The 20824-nt window shown below is 40.9% G+C and overlaps 1 protein-coding gene across 5 annotated transcripts in view; it reads right to left on the reverse strand.

Annotated features, from left to right (window-relative positions):
* The window catches only part of akap13a (A-kinase anchoring protein 13a), a 119711-nt gene that overhangs the window by 41013 nt on the left and 57874 nt on the right, over positions 1–20824 (reverse strand). For 4 of the 5 annotated variants that reach the window (XM_085361240.1, XM_085361487.1, XM_085361323.1 and 1 more), the window contains exons 10-13: positions 18524–18578; positions 10014–10159; positions 7011–7375; positions 2192–2239 (exon numbers count right to left, since the gene is read on the reverse strand). In XM_085361240.1, coding sequence (XP_085217366.1) covers positions 2192–2239; positions 7011–7375; positions 10014–10159; positions 18524–18578 — 614 coding nt within the window. The remainder of the gene's footprint in view (positions 1–2191; positions 2240–7010; positions 7376–10013; positions 10160–18523; positions 18579–20824) is intronic. The other variant, XM_085361401.1, reaches the window with a different exon arrangement.

Genomic DNA, 20824 nt, shown 5'->3' on the forward strand with positions numbered 1-20824 from the left:
AGCAGCTGCACATGACTCCCAACATCAGCGTCAGCATGGAGAGCTCTGCAGCTGTGATTTACAAACCCAATTACATCGAGCTATGACTGGAAATAAGAGGCCTTGAAAAATCCAATCCAATGATTATGGAGAGGAAAACTACTGCTACATTTCAGGATGAGCTATGCCACGAGGCTGCAGCTCTATTCGCTTCAGGACAGACTCTATGATAGTTAAAGCTCCAGCAGTAAATCTCTCATCTCCGGCCCATGGGTTTGTATGCTACTCCATTATCCAGCAAATCATCAGTCCAACTCATCCAAGCTTCACTAACTAAAACCAGAGTAAAAGAATCATGATTTGGTGATTATAAGTGTCCAGAGTGGAGCAGCACTCACCTATCCTCAGGGCTGTGAATGTAGATGGCTATATCTGTCATACTAAGGCCTCCTTGGTGGCAGTATTATTACATACTATTCTACAGAGCCACAGGGCCCTCCATGCTCAAACACTAGCAGCTATTTCAGCTCCCTCTCTCTCCTTGGTGTAGAAGGTTGCTGACTGAAAGGGTTGGGCATTCATATACACACGAAAACACCCACAACAACGGCTAATGCAAATCAAGCAGCATGTAAATATGCCATGTTCAAATAAGGACATGTGCCCTCGGCAAATAAGAAAACATCAAACAGTAATGCAGTACACCTGAGGAAACAACTTCCACACTGTAGCCAATGGCGAGGGGGCGGGGGCACATGCTCATACTAAGAGAAAGTGAGGTGAAAGAGGTTAGGAGAGTGATGGGAAGATTGATAAGAGAGTATGGCAGAGTGGCAGTGAAGCACACAGATGAGGACATGAGGATAGAGTTGCAGGCGTATCTGAGAACACTGGCGTTATTCTGAAATAACTGGGCAGAGTGGATGTACTTTACATCGTGAAGCATAAACATTGCAAATGGGTTAAAGCTGATTTCCTGCTGCAGCGTTGTTGTAATATCAGTAGCAGACAGGAAATCAAGTTGAACCCAGGGTGTTTCCCAGAAATGAAAAACTGGCAGAATAGCCAAGGCACCATTAACACAGCTGGAGCCGCTGCTAGGGTGGCCGCTGGCTTCTTGAACGTGACAGATGTGACCAGATGGTTACAGCAGTGGACTGTGACAATAACAGACTTGTCTTCATTACAACTTGACAGAGATGGAGGAGGGGTGATATTATTGGCCATTATTAGCTAGTAAGCATTGATATATCTGTATTAAAATACATGTCAGCCAGCAAGTGATGAGAATCTGGAGGTAAGAAATACTACAGTCTGTGGACCAAGGAGTCGTTAATATATACTGAAGTCAAAAATATAAGTAATGTTTAACCCTGATTGTGATTCTGTGATTATGCATCTAATTAAAACTAGCACAAGTGTGGAAGACACTAGTGCTAGCGGTGGGTATAGATATTAATTAACTACAATAACCACGACACACTTCAGATGTGTCTTACTAAAGAAACCTTTTACCGTTTTCAGACACTGTTGTCAAACATTTTCATATCCAACAGACTTTCTGAGTAGGAGTGTAAGCATTCGGCTCACCCAGCAGAGTTGAAATAGATCTATTCTGCATATAATCAAGATCAAGTGAAAGATGCTGACTCTTTTTTTTCCACTGCTTCCTCCCTCCTCCTTCTGGGTCAAAGAGCAACATTTCATACAGTCAACAAAGCTATTTTGCAGTGAGAACAACTTGCATTCTGTTTTTACTGCTGCAGCCCACTGTCTTCTGTCTTCTGATGTTTTAGAGTTTTGAATAATTCTCTACAGGAAGTTATTAAACCCACAAAATAAAAAAAAATAAAAAACAATCGTCTGTTCTAAAACTCTAGCCAATGCAGTTCAGCCTCCAGAAAGAGAGGAGCTAAACTCCTCTCTTTCTGTGTGGCTGCTTGTTATTACCAATGCTATACAAAACAGCGGTGCCACCACCACCCATTTGCCACAGTATTTCATACAAACTCCAACGGGGGTGAAAAGAGAGCAGCATTTTTCAGAGCAGTTGCCTGCAGGGACGGAGAGAATGCAACAGCAGTTCAGCAAGCATACATTAAAAGCCGGGAGGTCCACAAAGGGCACGACTGCATAAATTTGCCATAGCATGCCACTAAAAAGCAGGGCAAGCTTAACAAAACATGAACTGATGAATGTGATGTATTAATACCTTCTCCTGTGAAAGGCCGGCTTCCTCTCACCAGAGCTACGAGTGGAACTGGAGGTGATGGAGACGGAGACAGAGACAGAGTTGTGGATGAAGGTGGAAATGAAGTGGGATTTGAACGGAAGCCATGACAGCAAGAAAATAATTAATCAACGAACTGTTCTTATTGCCGATGGGACCATTGGATTTTTATGGCTACTACTGTATAGGTAATGATCTAAGAGAAGACAAGAGTGATCAGACTGCTGTACTCAGAGTAAATGATGAAAGATGATAAGCATGAAATAATTGTGGTGATATCTTTGCTCATAGTTTCAAAATGATGTTTAGTATTCCCACCTCACAGTGAGATTGCTGGTACAAACTAAAGTTTCCACAGGCAAAAGCTTGCATCTCATCATTCAGCAGCTTGTAGAAGCACCTTTAGCAGCTCTAAGTTGAAGTAATCATTTCATGTATGAGTCATCACACATCAGTCTCTCACATTTTTTAGTGGAGGAAGTCTGGCCAACTTTTCTCTATAACATTGTTTCAGTTCATTGAGGTTTGTGGACATTAGTGATTGCAAATGAAGGTGCCCAAAGAAAGAAAAGTAAAAACAGGAAAGCACTGAATCATCACCCCTGCACCACAGTGATTGACAGCAGGTATGAGGTGTTTGTGCTGATATGCTGCGTTTGGCTTTCCCCAAATATAGAGCTGTGAATTATTATCAAACATTTCCACTTTGACCTCATCTGTCTAAAGGACAATGTTTCAGACGTCTTGTGGTTTATTCAGATGCAATTTTACAAAGCCAAGTTGTGCTTCATATTCTTTTTAAGCTTTGTCCTGGCAAAGAAGTCTTTTTTTGTCTGTACTTTGCCAACTGAGGCCTGCAGAGTCTGATGTCATTCTTCTGTTTGTGGCATTGCAGGATCTGACTTTGGTGTGAATTTACTGGAAGGTCGGAAGATTCTTAAAACTTGAGCTTTTATAGAGGTTTTCACACTTGCCGATGACTAGTGAAGCCAGTGTATTGGAATATCAGCACATACCTGCTACATTCCCTCTTAATTTGTATGAAAGCAATAAAGGTGTACTTTATTTTTCACATGACTGCACATAATCCTGTGAAAATGTTCTTTTTCGTGGAACTGTACATCTTCTAATCAACTGATAATAACACAGCATGAATTGAAACACTCAATAGACAGAAATGTGTCAAACAAAATGTTTGGGATTCAAAGTTAGAGTTCCAGTTGAGTATTGTGAGCAGAAACCCTATTTGTATCATAACCACATGAAGGACAGAGTCTCTGCTGGTCAGTGGACAACCTCTGAAGTCAACTTTAAAGGATGTTACTGGATTCCGACAAGAATTATCCTTGTGCATTCATCCCCTGTGATACCATTTAGCAAGATAACCTATCCTCTAATTAGTGAACTTTAGAGTTGCTGGTACCGGAGGAGTTAAGAGTAGTGTGGGCGCACTGGTACCCTATTACCAGGCTTTATTTCCAGTCTGTGCTAAACTATGATAACAGCCTCCCGGTTTTTAATGGTAACACTATTTTGAAGGCCACTTCACATTTCAAAGAGTATTCTGCAGTCGGTTACTTGTCCACCTCAGAAATTAGACAGATTTTCATTCTTTCAAATCTATCAGAAGAAGGACTCTGTATCATCGGCAGAGACTCTGAGGAATGCATCTGTGGTGCCCCATGTTTTCGTTTGTTTGCTTCACACTTTAAGTCAATTTTTTCAGGCACACTTTGTGGTGCATGATGTCTCCACAGTTAGCTGTTTAAACCAAACAAATTTAATGAACTTGACGAACATAACGCACCATAATACCACACTGTATCTAAAAGTATCGATGATTCCTTCCTGCTGCGACCACATGAAAGCTGCCTTTATCCAGTAAACTTCTGTTTAGACCAGCTGCTCCTTTCAGCTCCTCTGTGCTGACAGACATCTGTTTGGCATCTCTGTCTGAGGATGGAGTTTGTGTGGACTGAACAGATCAAATGCTTCAGTAGGGCTTATGCAACACTCATGTCCCTTTTATTGTGGATTCCTAATAATCTTTGGCAACCAAATAAGCATAATTACCAAATGCTAGACTGTTACTTTAAAATGTCACCAAACACTATACGAGACATTCCGAAATCTTGTTTTTCTCATAATTTAAAATCTCATTACATTTATTTTGTCTTTTTAAAAAAAATATGTGTCCTAGACCCCACTCACACACAGGCAAACCCCCTGGTAACCTTTGTTTATAGGGAAAAATGTGTATTCCCTGACAGGCTGGCGAGTGTTTGCTGGAGCGGTTACTGTTGCAAGTTGCAACGACGTATATGGTGCTGCACTAAAGAAAAACCTCCTTGCAATTGTTTTGTTTGCTAGCAGATTGCCACGGTTTCCTGTAGTTTGCATAGAAGAATCAATTTGCACCTTGTGAAATGGTAAGCCACGACTTTTACTTTCAAGGCAAACATTCTCCATTTTGGGTTTGTGTTTGTCACGGGGTGGAAATGGACAAGTTAACTAGATTTTTATCTCGCATGAGTTGCTGTGTTTTATTATTGCTAATATTTTAATATTGTATAGTGTTTTATTCTTGTTTTATTGCATGCTTTTATTTTATTTATTGTTGAATTGTCCTGGAGAGACTATACCCCTCCCTGATTACAAACTTGGCAGACCTGGGAGGTCACAGAGGCCCAATAAGAGGGCCTAGCCGGTCAGGAGAAGCAGGGCAGCAGAGATGGCGGAGTAGATGCTGGCAGGCAGCGGCGGCGGCCGCAAGCAGAGGGCGGCGTTGGTGTGCAGTACGTGGCGAGGGCATATGACGGCCAGTGCGTAGAGAAGCAGTGAGAGCCGTGCTGCTGCTGGAATAGCTTGACGCCAGAGGACACTGTGGTGGGGGATTAGTTTGGAGTGGGACAGCGCCCTACCTCCGACGGTGAGACCATAGTGCTGGCGTGCCACAGAAAAGCGGCGGGCAGAGTTAGGAGCTCTGCCCATCCGGGCACTCCGGATCAGAGAGACTGACAGGACGGCCGGGGACGCCGCCGGGTTTTCCTTGCCCGCTCCGATTTTGCTGGATTTTAACGCCGTGGCTGACCCCACTGGACTTTTAGTGTGTTTATGTTTTATTTTGATTTTTACTGTGTGTTCTCCCTGGCCAGGGTTGTTTTAATTGCTTTTAAATTTTTAACTGTTTTAGTGATACAGTTTTTATATCGTTCTGTTCCCTTGGCTGCTCCACTGCTCCGTCCGTTTTTTGGAGGGTTTCCCTCCTTTAATAACACCTGTTAATCCACTATTACATGTTGACTAGAGGAGGTCGCAGTACCCTCTTTATGATTTTACTTAGCGAGTCAGTAGGCTTCTATGTGACTGGTCCTTATTTAGGTTGATCTATAATGATATGATATGATATGATATGATATGATATGATATGAGTTACTTAGCAAAGCTGGAGAAATGAGCCTAGCTTTTGACTTTATTATGATCAGGAAATCTGGGTAGCAAAACAAGACAGCATATTAACCATGCATGCTTTCTTCATGGCCATCCGGTATAGGCCAGACTTCCAAACACTGTCCTCCAGTGTTTGGAAGCTAGAGCCTATCACAATGTGTGACATGTCTCCGTTTGTGGGATAGAAATGCTCTAAAGTTCCACTTAAAGCGGGAAAACTGCCACCAATACATTGCAGAGTTGTATCACAGTTGAGCAGATGGTGATGCAGGCAAGAGGCATTTTTACATTAAGTTGCTGCCTAACTTTTGAAATAAATAATTTTATCTAAAAAGTAAATAATGATATCAAAAGTTGCTGTAAAACAATGCCTGCATATATACATCTAAGCTCTGTGGCTCATGAGGCAGCACAGGTTACTTAATAACTGAAAGGCCGGTGGTTCAATCCCCAGCTACTCTAATCTGCATCTTGAAATATCCTTGGGCATAATGAACCGGAGTTGCCCCAGTGCATCCATCGGAGCGTGAGCATGTGCACAAACGTAAGACGTAAGGTATAAGAAAAAAGTACTTGTGTGAATAAGGATTGTAGTAAAAAACGTTTCGAGTACTCAGAGTAGAAGAGTGCTATACAAGTTCCTGGCCATTTGCCATATACTAAAAACAATGGCCAATATATGATTAATGGATTTCTTTTAGACTCCCTGTGAATGAGTAATGGTCTCCAGTATCGTCAGGCTTTAACACACAGATGCACATATGAAATATACACTACTGTCAAAAGGAAAAACTTAATAAGACAGGGGATATTAAAAAGAAACTTGCATGTAAATTCCTCTACAGACCATCGCTAAGAGCCAATCATTTGAGCAGTGATGACAAAACAGCGTTAAGAGTCCCGTTCTAAAAGTCACTGTTAGCCTTTCTATTGAACCGATGTTTGTGAAATAATCTTGTTGTCAACTCGTGACAACTGTACAGTGTGGCTCTGAATGTGAAAGCGTGAGAACATGTGTTCATGTTGAAGTGCGTATCTGTGCATTTGTTTATAAGCATCTGTGTGTACAATTTTGGAAGCTCCCTGCCAACGCAAGACAAATGGCAACACAGCTGCTCACAGCATGAAGAGGAAACACTCAACATGGCACAGAAGGACTGACATCAACAAGCTCTAATAATGCTGAAAGAGGCACACATCAAGTCTGCTGACATCTACTGACTAACACCAGATTAACACCAGCAGCCAGTATCTAGGACGGAGGAGAAACATTTCTATTTCTACATCCACTTCATCAACAATGCAATTAGACATTATTCATCCTGAAGAACCCAGTATTCATCACTCTCACCTCCTCTGGTTCATCTCTCCGTCTCCTCCGTTGTTCTTTCCAGGACCCCAGCTGTGGCGGCGAAGAGGTGACAGGGAACGGTTGCTGTTACGAAAGAGACAGGAACGCCGCGGCACCTCAGTTACTCTATCTTTGGCCTCTTCTTCAGCCTCTCCTGCCCCTCCTCCTTCTCCACCTTCACTGTCCAGTCCTTCAGTGGTAGGTGCCACGGTCTGGATGCCCTCTTCTGGACTCCAGCTGCAGCCCAGGCCCTGGCTGCCCTCCGGGCTGGAGCTGGTCGGGCCGACGCTGGCGGTGTCGTCTGTGGAAGAGCAGGAGACCGAAACCTCGCTGGCACTGTCTCCTCCAGTCACAGGTTCATCATTCTGAAAGACATCCCAAAAAGAGAAAAGGTATAACTTTACACTACTTTAAAGCATTACTGTACCATCAAAAAGTTATGGTTTATCATGAGCCAGTATGCTAAATCAGCACTATATGAAGTCAATGCCACACTAATAAAATGTTGATTTATTATTTTAGGGAGCGCGGACACATGTAAATGCAACTGTTTCCACGTAAAGTATTAATTTCCAGGTTTAATCAAGTAATGCGCTTGTGAACCGTGAACAGTAACTGAAAGTGTGAAGAGTCTGGCTCTGCTCTGAGAACCACAGGAAGTGGAGCGTGAGAACATGTGTGTGCTTACTAAGCTATTGTGAGGCAAGGTTGTGGATGACAACTTGAGGAATTAGTGATAATCAACGGCAAAAAAAATCCCACAAAAAAGCCTGCAGACGCTATGTCTCAACAGCTGCTCAGCTGATATCTATCCATTTATGGTCCCTAAGTGCATAAGGCTAAATCATTTATTGTAAGTGAACAAAGCTCTCCTGCCCTCTCACTGGCTGGTTCTATTTTTGCTTGGGTCACATGGTACACATTACACAGAGTGGATAGCACCACCTTACATTAACCCTGGCCTTGGTGACGGTATCCTACAATCCTACAAGGGAACAATAGGACTATATGAAGGACCCAAAAGGTTAATTCTGTTCATCTGGAAGTAGCGTAGTGTTTTCTATATGGAGGACCACACAACCCCAATAACAGGAGACTATTTAAGATCCATAATGTGATTTTGCCATTTTATTACACCTGCAGTTTAAGGGCAGAATGTAACAGAACAGGAAAAAAAGGGCACTCCAACACAGCATAATAAATATGAATAAAACATAACACAGCAAAACAGATGTCCTTGAAATCATTGTTAATTACTCGGGCTATCACTTTGTATATCCATCAGCATTTCTTCACTGAGGCATGAGATGAATTAAGAGTAAGCTGAAGAGCCATTTAACCCACAGGAATGGAATATAATGAGGACCAAATGGCATGGCTTAGGGATAATGAGCCAGCGCCACTTTATAGCAACACTGGCATTATAACAAACACCAATAAATGATAGCAACCTTGTTAAAACAAACCTTTCCCAGGAAAACACTTCTTAGTGATATATAGTCTTTTTAAAGTCCATTTGTCATTGTCACAGGACCATTTTAGTGATCCAAATCCACAGACAGTTGGCAGTTAGCAGTTGGCAAATATAAAGTGTACGTACACCGCATATGTGTAAACTAATATGTATTCTTGCAAGTTAATTAGCCATATGCTTGTGTATAGTTTGCTGATTTCTTGACAAGTCTTCACCTGACAGCTCTATAATATAAGAAGCACGCAGAAAACAAATAGTTTTAGTAAAACCACTCTTTGGGAATGGTGGGAAAAAACGACTGCCCACACACACACACACACACACACACACACAGGTTTGGGATAGTCCATTTAGAGTTAATTTGTAGGTGTGAGCTTTAACTGGGTCTATTGTGCTGCCAGCTGCAGTGTGAGGGCCGAGCATAGAGCTGCTTCTGTCGGAGAGCTGCGAATGAAAGATCTGCTTTATGCTGCAAACACAACTTCCTCTGGGAGTCGGACAACGCATGAGCATACATCAAGGGCAGAGAGTGCATGTGAACGTCAGCTTCAGCGCTATAAGAGAAGGACCCAGCTGAGTTTTAAACTTTGTTTTATTTCAGGATTTTAAATGTTATCTGATGGCACAACATACATGTTAAACTCAGATAAGTCACGACTGTTGAAACCGTCTATGTCCTCTTTATTCTACATTTACAGTATTACATTTCACAAAAGAAGCGTTTCCCTTCAGAGAGCAGCAAAGACGTTAATCCTCTCTTTCAGAATTTAGCTTCTGTAGTCTTTGTGCGGATTCATTTTGCCCATCACGGCCTATCTACAGTGTCCCAACCCTCAGCACCACACTGTATTATCCCAGGCAGCTGATATTCTCTTCTCTGGCTTTGTTTGCACCAAACATGACATACGGTTCACATTACAATGAGCATGTTTCAAGTGCTCAACACAGCAGAAACTGAGAGATACAAGTGTTTCAACTTTAACCAAAGGGTGCCTGGCTTCAAACAGACTTTCAACAGCAGCAGAGTGACAGCAGGGACCACAGCTTGCACTTTCCCAGCAGCGGAGGAGAGCTGCCGGCTTAAAAAGATGCTTAGTAGATGTTTGGCATCTCTGCCTCAGGGTACTAATAAATTAAAAAACAGACACAGACTGAGAAAATAGATACTTCATATATAGTATATAATCCCTATAGGAATAGTTGCAGAGGCAAAATATATTCTTGGTGTTCAGCGCAACTGAACCGGATGTTTGGACCACAGCCAGCCAAGGATTTAGTAAACAGGGAATTGGCTGCTACATTTTTCCTCATTTATACATTTAATGATTGATGTGTTTGCAGTTTGGATGTGTAAGAAGTTCATTCTACAGCATATATAGTGGCAATGTTTTTGTTTACATTTTTAAATATATATTTCTTCACAGATTTGTCCTCATTTGCTTTTCTCACTTTGCACAGATAATTAAACCAGTTTAAAAGAATTGTTTTTGAGCACTTTAACATTGATTTGAAGTTGATGGGGGTCAGACCTTTCTGAAGATGCTGTCATATCCGGGTTCTGTGTTCAGGAAGCTCTCTATGTCACTGCCAGAGTCTCTGTGAGCTGAAGAGGGGCAGCTGGTGGCACTGCTGGTCCTACTGGGCAAACTGGAAAATGTTGAAGACTCTGAGGATCCTGAAAGACACGACATTTAACACATCGCAGGGTTAAAATCAAACAGAGGAGAAACGAAGCATTCTTGTGAAATCAGATTTAAAATACATTCACTGATAAGTTTCTCAACAGAGGCTGTTAAACTGACCCCCCCCCCCCCCCCCCCCCCCCCCCACACACACACACACCTTGTTTCCAAAACAATAAGTCTTCATTCTTTGTTCTAAAACACAAGCAGGTCTGTAAGACATCAGTGAAAAGACTTGTGGGAATCTGAGAAGGTGTGAAAAGCCTGGTGGATCAATGGCTGACTGTCCTCACCAAAGCAGTCTGTGCTCAACTGCAAACAACCAGTGTTTGTGGGTTTCATAAAGGTACCAGGGCGGAACTGAAGTTAAAATCTGACTCGGAGAAAGACAACGTAAACGGTTATTGAAGTACTGCAAAACTGCTTTCATGAAAGAGCTGCATTAGTCACCCTAAGGCCAAATGGACACTGATGCTTACATAGTCTGCACCTTATTGTAAGCTTTAAAGCAAGAAGTAATTTTTTACTTCTGTTGCTTGATCGATAGAAATTACAGACATCAAGCAGACAGTTACTCGAGTTCATATCAGCCACAATGATATGAACTATAATAAGTCAGAATCACGTGTATCACACTGACTACTTAAATAATGACTATTTAAAGTAGTCACTCTCAGGCCTCGGCTGATGCCACGTTAGTTTTTCTCAGTAAGTCTCTGTGCTCTTTACCCGTAGCAGCTCACCACAAGCCATTTTTACTTTATACCCACTATTCTATCTCACTGAATTACAAACAGCCAAATCTAAAGTCAGCACAGAATACAACAACTGTTATGCAACAAGGTTCTGGGGCTACAGCTTTTTGGACATGTAAGGACATGCACAGATAATATTCCAGGCCAAACTAAAAGAGGAAGCCTGTACTCAGGCACAGACATCTACCAATGGGCTGACTTTAGCCAGCAGCCAAGAAAAACTGCATGAGATCATTTGCTCAGTGTTGTTATGATTTTTTTTTTTTAAACATCTATTTCTGCTCAAAAACCGGAAGTCATTCTTAATCCCCCGGGAAGACTTGCATCCCCTACACTCATGTGAGCAAGAGGAAGCTAGATTTTGTATACGTATGTGCTCATGCTTCAAGAGCCTGGATTCTGTGTCGCTGAGTGGGTACAAGTAGATGCCTCATACATGAGATATAATTCAAGTGGAGAAATACAAATCTATAAATAAATGTAAACTGAACTAAACATGCCACAGAAAAGGGCATATTTAAAATAAAGCATGCCCTGTATTCAGTACAACCCAAAAGCAGAAGCAGATTATCTTGTTTTTCATAATTATTCACAGCCAAAATCAAGACTAAAATTAAAAGTAGATTAATTAACCAACACCAGCAAAGGATGGCTCGAGGAATCCTGAAGCTGGCAGAAACATAACCCTATAAAATTCAGCACCCGTCAGGGGTGGGGAGTCTCTTTACATCATAGTGTTGTTAGACTTGAGGGAGTGGGGGTATACAATTTTTCTGTAGAATAACCATGAGCGCCTTTAACAAACATCGCAGAGAGAGCAGGTCGACACAGTCAGCTCTTAATGAAAGGAGGGTAGTCAGATCACAGCACCGACAAACATTATGGTTTCATAATGTTTCAATCAGCCCAATTACAACGCCAATGGGACATCACCACTTTGGGTCGAGTGATACCACTGAATAGTGTGTCACAATGGACAAAGGTAGGTGCTATCCTGACATAAAGATTGTGAGACTTCCTTAATTGTAAATTCTTACACAATGGTTCCGTCACTTCTATCTAAAATAGTCTGAGCCTGACACAAACAATCCAAAAACATGAAAATATCAGATAAATAAGCTGCTTCAAGTACTTATTGAGCAGCAAAAGTCCATATGTTTTTTCAGACACTGACAAGTTGTTTTCGCTAATTAGCACATTCCTGCGCTGAGAGGCTGAACTAAAGATGGAACTCAACTGTGTAATACAGCACAGATTTGAGTATCACTACTATAGAAAATAATCATTCCTCATTAGAGCACTTGAAAGAGTTCATGAAGTCTCAATCGAAACTTTGTAATCAAAGGAGTCAGCAGTTTAAATCATATTTGGGAAATTAAAGTTTCCATATTTGCATCAACACTGCTTTATGAGTCCTGCAGCAGACACCACAACATGACAGGCGCAGGATTATTTCTGGTTTCTGCTTTGAGAAGAAACAAGGTCACAAGTTTAGTTATTACCAACGTGTTCCTACATGACAACTGACAACTGGGCAAACCACATCCTGCTCGCTCATACTACAACATGTAGACAACATGCAGAAAACATTAAAGGGGAAGGCTGCCATATCATGACATCAATAGATCTTTTCAGTTAAGATACCAAATCCACACTGACCTTTGACCTCAACTGCTGCAACAGAGCTTAGTCTTGACCACAGTGCATTGGTGGCTCGATGCAAAAACATTTTGCCCCTTTTTACGTCATATTTCCGCTATTAGCAGACAATCCAAAAATGAACGTGCGTGAGAATGTTGGAGTTGCAAGTGCTGGTGACACAAGTGGACTCAGGGAGTTTTCCTCAGACTCCACCCCCCTCACAGCTGTCTGTCACAACTAGCAGGGGACTGTGAGTTTTGACAGCTGTCCTCCTCCCTCTGTGTCAAACAGACCCCAACACCACTACCACAGCACACATAGAAAAGGCTCAGAGAACAGGTGTAAAAGTTGCTCATGAGTCGACGGGTGGTTGAGGCTGCTGGCCAAGTGTGAAGAAGGTCAGATATATACTTTATATATATTATATCATATCCACTTTTTTGCACCTTTCATGCAATCTCTATAAATTGATCTGCATATACAAATGCAGGGGACAAGATTTTTGGTTTCTATTTAAAGTCCACTTGTAGTAAAGGAGGATTTTGTTTCCTGAAGGTAAACAGTCTGCCTAGCGAGCAACAGAGGGAACACATCTGATACAGATTCAGCATTTTATTAGCTTTTTAAAAAATGAATCTAAATTCATAAACCAGCAGACACAAACAGAAAACTTGGCCTTGACTGCAGAGATACACGTCACTTTTTAACCACAGGAGCTTTCCCCTGAGAGTAGAAACTCTTGAAGGAATTTCAACTGCATTTCCACTGCAGACACCTGAGTCTAAATTAAACTCTGGGGAAATTATTTTACCCCCCAAGTCCCTACTTGGTAGGCAGTACTTTGTCAAAGCATGGAAACTTTGGGGATGGGGCTTGAAGCGATGAATACTTCTGATTGGTCAAGGACTCTTCTGTATTGCCACCTACTGGTCTACAGTAGGTGGCGACATTTTTTTGTATAGCTGCACGCAGAAAAGAACGGTCAAACTGTTCTAGCTTTCCTTGTTTCTTGCAGAAACAATCCTTACATTTAAAGAAATGCAGCTTTATACTGCAGTGTATACTACTTTTTGATTACTGCAATTCAAATCATTTGAGTTTAACTGCAGGTAAAAACACCCCGAAGTGATTAGATTAGATGAAACTTTATTAATCCCTCGGGTGGGTTCCTCCGGGAAATTCAGAGGGTTAAAAATAAGTGTAACGTGCAGCTAAAAAAATATAAAAGTAGATACAATCTAATCTAATTTCAAGTCTGAAATAATCGGCATAGTAACCAAAAAAAATTAATAAAAAATAATCTGTTGGGTTAGAAACATTCTTCTCTGCAAGTTTTCCCTGTTAGGAAAAACACTTATCTCAGCTAAGTGTAGATTTTATCAGAACTTTCATATAAAATCGTATTTATATTTTCTTCGACCTATACTTCCTTGTCCTGTGTTTTTTCATATTAAATGTGTACAAGGTTCTCTGTCTAACTGGGCTGATTTATTACACATAGGAGGTGTTGAAGATTCCAGTTAACCTTTCTTAAAAGTTGATCAAAGTGCATCAGACTACCTGCGAAATACACCATCATCTTGCTGTTTCTTTTTCTTTGAGTGACCTTTGTCTGTAGACTGGTTCAGTTCATAATCAGGTATCACTTCACCATCTGCATTTCAACACGTTTACAAAATTAAACATGCGTTTTTTTAAATTCAGCAAGGGCAAAGGACAAAGTCCTCATACTTCTGAGTAGAGGATGTTACCACATAGCCTCCTATTTTTCACAGAGATAAAAATCTGTCTGCACACAGTTTACAGAGTATATTAAACAAAACGGCAATTCAAACCTTCCAAACGGCACATGCAGAAACATCCAGCATGATTCCTGTAAATATGGGAAATGAGTTCCGATAAACAGAACAAGGCTTTACCTAAAAGTATTGCACGACCTACAATGCTCTAAAGCAGAACAATGACTTAACATATGTTAGCAAACCACAGCAGACATGCACCACAACATGTACCAGAAGCATGATGGGATAATTCACCCTAGAGCACAACAATGCACATGTTCTGCAGCCACGAGAAGCAGCCTCAGCTGTTCTTTTTTGTTTTTCTTTTAATGTCTGATCAAGTCAAATGAAATGTCTGCAGTCACTGAGGTTTTGCATAAATGTGTAATTATTAAAATTATGGTAAATGGCCTGTATTTGTATAGCGCTTTACTTAGATCCTAAGGACCCCAAAGCGCTTTACACTACATTCAGTCATCCACCCATTCACACACTGAACACTGACTGCTATTTATGTAGCTTGTTTGCCTTTAAGTGTCCTTTATTCTGTCTTTTCTACAGAGATGTACAGAATATGGCTAAATGCTGCCTGATCATCCACAGCAAAACAGTATCACAAGGGTCTTTTCAACCAACAGAAAATTTGCATTACTTCACACAAACACAATGTCTAGCACCAAGATTACTCCTTAGCAAGTTTAGTTTAGTTTTTTTCCCCAGGTCTTTAAAAGTAAAGATGACAACGGTGTCTCCAGACAACACAGAGATTAGATCTGACAAGGTCTGGTTCTCACTAAGAACCAATGTTTCAGTTTCCAAACAAATATACAGTACAGGTCAAAGGTTGGAACACACCGCAGAGCGTGGGCGTTTCTCGTTATCTGAGACACATTAAAAAGTAAGTAAGTAAATAAATAAATAAAATAACATGCACAAAAGCACAGAGTGAACATGAAGCCTTTGCAACAAACTCCTTATAAAGGTAATAATTACTTAAAAAATTTTCTGAACAAATTAAATTTGCAACAGAACAACAATGAGATTTATATGATATTTATAAATGAGAAATTTTACAGTGCCACTTCTAATCATTTTAATTCACTGTAAATGTGTATTCATAGCTTAGTCTTCCTCTAACTGAGCTGTCGAGCATATTTAGTTTAAAAAAAAAAAAAAAAAAGCTAGGACCAAAGTACCAAATTTCCTGGTTCAACAAAAGCTCAGCTGGGTCACTGAAGAAGTCAGGTGATGTTATTTTATTACTATGATTACTTATCATATGGAATGCAATGAAAATAATGAACTAGTACAAGTGTATCCAAACTTTGGATTGACTCTTATTTTTGCAGTCCAGTTGCGTAAGACTGTGCATATTGACTTTGAAGAAGGTTTGAGTATCGACTTTCACCTGGAAGGTTTTTGCAGTCAGTAAAATCACATTGACCTTTGAGACCAAAAACCAAAAGATCATGGAGAACTTTTCTTCTATAGCCAAACAAATACTGTGAGCTACTTTGATTTTGACCTCTATCTGAAAGGAGCATCCAGTCACCATTAATGTTCCTACACAATAAGAATAATAATCCACAGCGAGTTGTTCTGTTGGCTCTACAAGGCCGTGTTGATGCCAGCATCTCCCATCTCACAATGATAGTGCTATGTATTACACCTACCAATATGATCATGTGAGAATAGCACGCTACCATGCTAAACTCATCGCCCAGTTTTGAAGATTTCACTACGTTTAAACCAAAGTACTGAATGCAGTGAGACAATGAGGCACTGAGTCAGAGGGCTGCATATATAAACCACCTTTCATGAAAAACAGCAGTCTGACACAGTCCACTACAACACCAACGTTGACCTGAATGATATTCAAACAACATATTACCTATGACTGGATATCACAGGCATCATGAGAGTAGGCTGTAATTAATAAAGTGGTCATTATATGTATATTACAAAAGCATTCAATGAAATTGGTAAGTAAATTTAAGTAAATCGTTTCAAGCAGCAACTTAAAAAACTACTTTTGCAGTGGTTGAAACATGGATTACATCCCTCTGTTGCCAAGTTAACTAAATAAATAACTATCAGAGAGAAAGAAAGGGAGGGCAGAAAGCATCTGGCTTAATGAGGAAGAAAAGGAAGTGATGTCAACTGATCCAAGCTGCAACAGAGGAAATCCCACCGTCACCCACCCTTCCATTTTTACTTCCACTTGACACCCATGGTTCTTCTCCCTTCTGTTTCCATGTTTGACTTTTTTTTGTTTCCTCAGTATGTCTCATCCATTTCAGCCTCTTTTCCTCTCTGCCCCTGTCACACACACTGATGTTTCATCTGTTTTCTAGTGCAGATAAAAGGCAGTTTGTTCTCCGCCTGATCCAGCTCATCGATCTGTTGGTCTTTTTTTATTCAGACCAGTCTCCCTACAGACAGACTCATCTTATGAAGGTCAAAGAATCCCTTTTTCTTATCTTGCTTTGGCTGTTGCCCAAACTCAGACATATCTGTGTCAACATCTAAAATGTTTCACATTAATATTTCTCCTACAGTCATTGCCCATACTGAGTGAACTATATCCCCATGGCAACAATCAACCACTTGCTGCACTGACAAGTGAGCTGATATTTTTCCCAGCTACACTTCCCGAGTGGCTCGAGGAAACTGCTACTGTGGTCCAGGCATAAATGACGTGATAAAAAGTGGGCATAAATAAATTTTAAAAACTATGCAATGTCAAGACATTTTTAACCACAAGTGAAAATACTAAATGATCTTACTGCTGATGCTGTAGGGTCATATAACTTTGTACATTTGAAATAAAAGTGCAACACGGAGGGACAATAAGGTTGTTAAACCTTCTGGAGAAACTAAACTTTGTAAGCATTTCTAACATATCTGAGGTGGGACTCCATACAAGCAATTCTGTAAAAATGTACTTAATAAAGTTGACGACTGAAATTAAAGCTTTGGCTCTCATTATCTGTTAACTGCCAAAATAACTGCCCTGACGTGTTACCAAGTTGGTGGCGGAACTTCCTTCTAGAAGGAAATTGTCTAAGCCTTTAAAGCTAGTGTTCCTACGCTAACATTAAATGATTTATGGGGTCAATTCCAGAAATTTCATACACGATCAACTGGGATATCACCAAATATTGTTGTGGACTTTACTGAAATATAAAGCACAGCATCACCTTATTTGTAAGCACAATTATATTTAACATTCAAATATAATACACAGTGAGTCTAGCCTATATTGGTCAACAGTCCCACAGACAACACGAACTATATAACGACACTTCCTTCTCATTTGGGTTTTCAGTGTTTCTTTCCTAACAGCAGTCGTCTAAATCGGTATGAGCCCTTGTTGATACAGAGATGAAATCTTATTAGAGTGTGCATGTTCTGGCCCTTTTCACAGCAATCAGGGTCACTGGTCCCCATCTGTTCCGTATCTAACTTTTCATCATCTGTGTGTGCACATGCTGGCAAAACACACCAAGTCAAAAGCCCATGTTTCTACTTAAAGTCTCATTTGCATGTTACTTAAAAACCTTTTAAAGTAGCCTCATAACATCTCCAAGTGTCAGCAGACTTAGACACTTAAAAGTGTGGTTTCAAGAATATTAGAGCGCAAAGGCAGCCTGGGCACGTGTCCTGGGTGACAGGTTAACCACTCAACCATTTGGCTTGTAAGTGGAAACTTTTTGTTAATGTCAGACTAGAAACAATAGAGCGAGATCGGGCTCTAACAACACCGATATCAGGCAGCAAAATCTTATCTTTGTCAAAGTTGGTGTTTTAGGTCATCTGAGTAGATCAAACTAGGAGAAAGAAAAAGCTACTTTCACAAGTTCACAAACAAACTGCTGCTCTCAAGTCTCAAACAATGTAACGATCTTACTTGATGTCAGTGCTACTTTAACCAGGCCAAAGAGAAACATAGTATCACTTCAAACAGGATACAGGCTTAATCAGTACTAACACTAATCCACACACAACCCAAGAGCAAAACATTTCTTGCTAACAGCAAAGTACCCATGTCAGGCAGATTGCTGCAAAAGGAACCAAAGAAGAAGTCATAACAGAAATAACCATTAAGAAATTAAAAATACCCATTCTGTCAATTTTGACATGAAAATTTAGAGCAGCAGGAGCTGCCAGTAACTCTTACCTGAGTGCTGAGTATTGCAAGGCTGATGGAACGACGTCTCTCTGTCTCGGTGGATCTACAGAGAAACAGGAAGACACTGAATCACTCTCAGCAACATGTGATCATCACCCACAAAGAAATAATGATGCAGACCAGCATGTCTGTTAGGAAGTGTTCCTCCGAACACAGGATGGGAGGCACCGATAAGACACCCTTTATAACAGCGGTCTTAAGAGTATTCACAGGATTTAGTGACTACACTCTGGCTCTATCTCCATCCCCCCCGAGGAACTGTCTGAAAAGATCCAACTTTTTCAGCCTTCAGCGCTCACAGTCACACTGACACCAACTCACACACACACGCAGTGCCTGTCAGAGCTCTGTGGCTGGCTGTGAACACGCAGCGCTGTGGCTCCGCTTCCTCTGTGGTCTCTACAACAGCTGTGTATATGTGTGTGTGTGCATTTGTGTGTGTGTATATGAGCTGGTTTTAGCTACAAAAGCCTCAGACTCCCTCCCTCCCATCTTTGCAGGCAACACAAAAGATTCGACAGTTCGGACGAAGCTGTGCAGATTTGACTGACAGCGCTGAATGTGAAACTAAGAGTCAGAGAGAAGCTCATTGTGTTTTAATGAACTCCATCAATTATATCTAGCTAAAGATGATGAACTTTGACTTTCAATGTGTGGTTCATGCAAAGTCACAAGGCAACTAAAATCTGATTACTAATTTATTAACAAAGCCAGATTAGCAAACCCACATGCTTCAGATAATTACAAACCTCATGCTGATTGAAAATGCAGTTTTTTTTAAAGGGTCAAGTGCTTTCTGAAGTAAACTGGAGCTACTGTCATTTACACATATCATCTTCTATAAGATGCTTGTACGACCTGCTTCAATAATTTGTTTCCTCTTTTCTTTAACTTCCTCCTCACTTTAACATTTAACTCCCAGCCCCAGCAAGCTCGGATCAACACGCTTTAGCATGACCCTGTAAACTTTAAGATTCATGCAAAGAAACCTGAAGGAACAGTATAAACAGGTCGCTAGTCTAAAGACCTCAAATGTTCATCTGATGAAGGAATTGTTGGAATCAAAGACAGCTGTCCCCCACAAGCTTAATTCACTGTGACTGTATGGATGCTGTAGTTTTTATCATACAAGTAAAAGTGGTTCTGTAATGGCAAAAACTGAATACCTTCAAATGGACAGGCCAGTGATCAGAGTAGAAAAAACAAAAAAGGGGAACAACTTACTTTTATTTTGTTCGATAAGATCAAGTCTGTGTTTAGCTAGCAGCTAGTTAACTTCGCATGAAATAAAGACAAAGGCAGCAGACTAAAACAGCTTGTCTCACTTTTTTTTCCCAAAGGTAAGAAGTAGAAGTAGTATCTGCTTGCAATTACAAGCAGAGGCTGAAAAACGCCCATTACAGTATCCCAGAGCTTCCAGACCAGCATCCAAGGAAGCAGAAGATTTTTCGACTGAGGTTCAGACTGCGAGGGCCGGAGCCCTTGACAGCCACCCAATCCAAGTGTTACTGAACCCTGATGGCCCCTCCTTGTTGGTGGTGGTCCAAGTAGTTACTTCAGACACTTAAGGATGTGCTAAGGCCTGGCCCCAGGCACTCACCTCGATCACGCCTCCTCCCAATTCCTCGTCCCATAACTGTCAAGTACACACACGCTGGGGTTCAGTATGCTACCCAAAGGCACTTCAACATGTGCTGGAGAAGCCAGGCATTTCGTTTCATCGCAAATGTTAGAGTCATAAGCAACAAAGTAACAAAAGAGAATATTAAAAACAAAAAGAGGAAAAGAAGTCATAGCTAAACAAGACTTAATATAATGCTCAGGGGAAAAAAAGAGAAGAGAGACTGAAACAAAAAACAAAAACAAAAAACCCCATATAACACAGAATGATAAGTGAGTCCTAGCCAACTAACAAGGTCAACCCACCCCCAGAATGCTTTGAGGGTGAGGGAGCTGATCTCAGCTTTTATAAAACTAACCCTGTGCTATCTATTGAGGAGCCCACTGAGAAGCAGAGAAACACTGCACTCTGTTTTCCAGGCCTGGGAGTGGCACGTCTGATCTTCCCATTTGCATTCCGACAAAGACACTGACAACTAATTGCATACCAACTGGCCCCATGTACAGGCACCTACATCATGCATGCATGCACCCACATGACAAACACTTACTTATGCTTCCTTTCCCCACCCCTCATCAAGTCTCACATGCACACAACAAAATCCCCCACATTCACAGATGCATGCGTAGAACACACAGACTTCTTCTTCGTGTCTCACAGCTGTGTTC

This window comes from Diplotaxodon limnothrissa, linkage group LG1, assembly GCF_057381915.1.
Source record: "Diplotaxodon limnothrissa isolate DT_005_m linkage group LG1, D_limnothrissa_male_GT1.1, whole genome shotgun sequence".
In the NCBI taxonomy this organism is placed as follows: Eukaryota; Metazoa; Chordata; class Actinopteri; order Cichliformes; family Cichlidae; genus Diplotaxodon; species Diplotaxodon limnothrissa.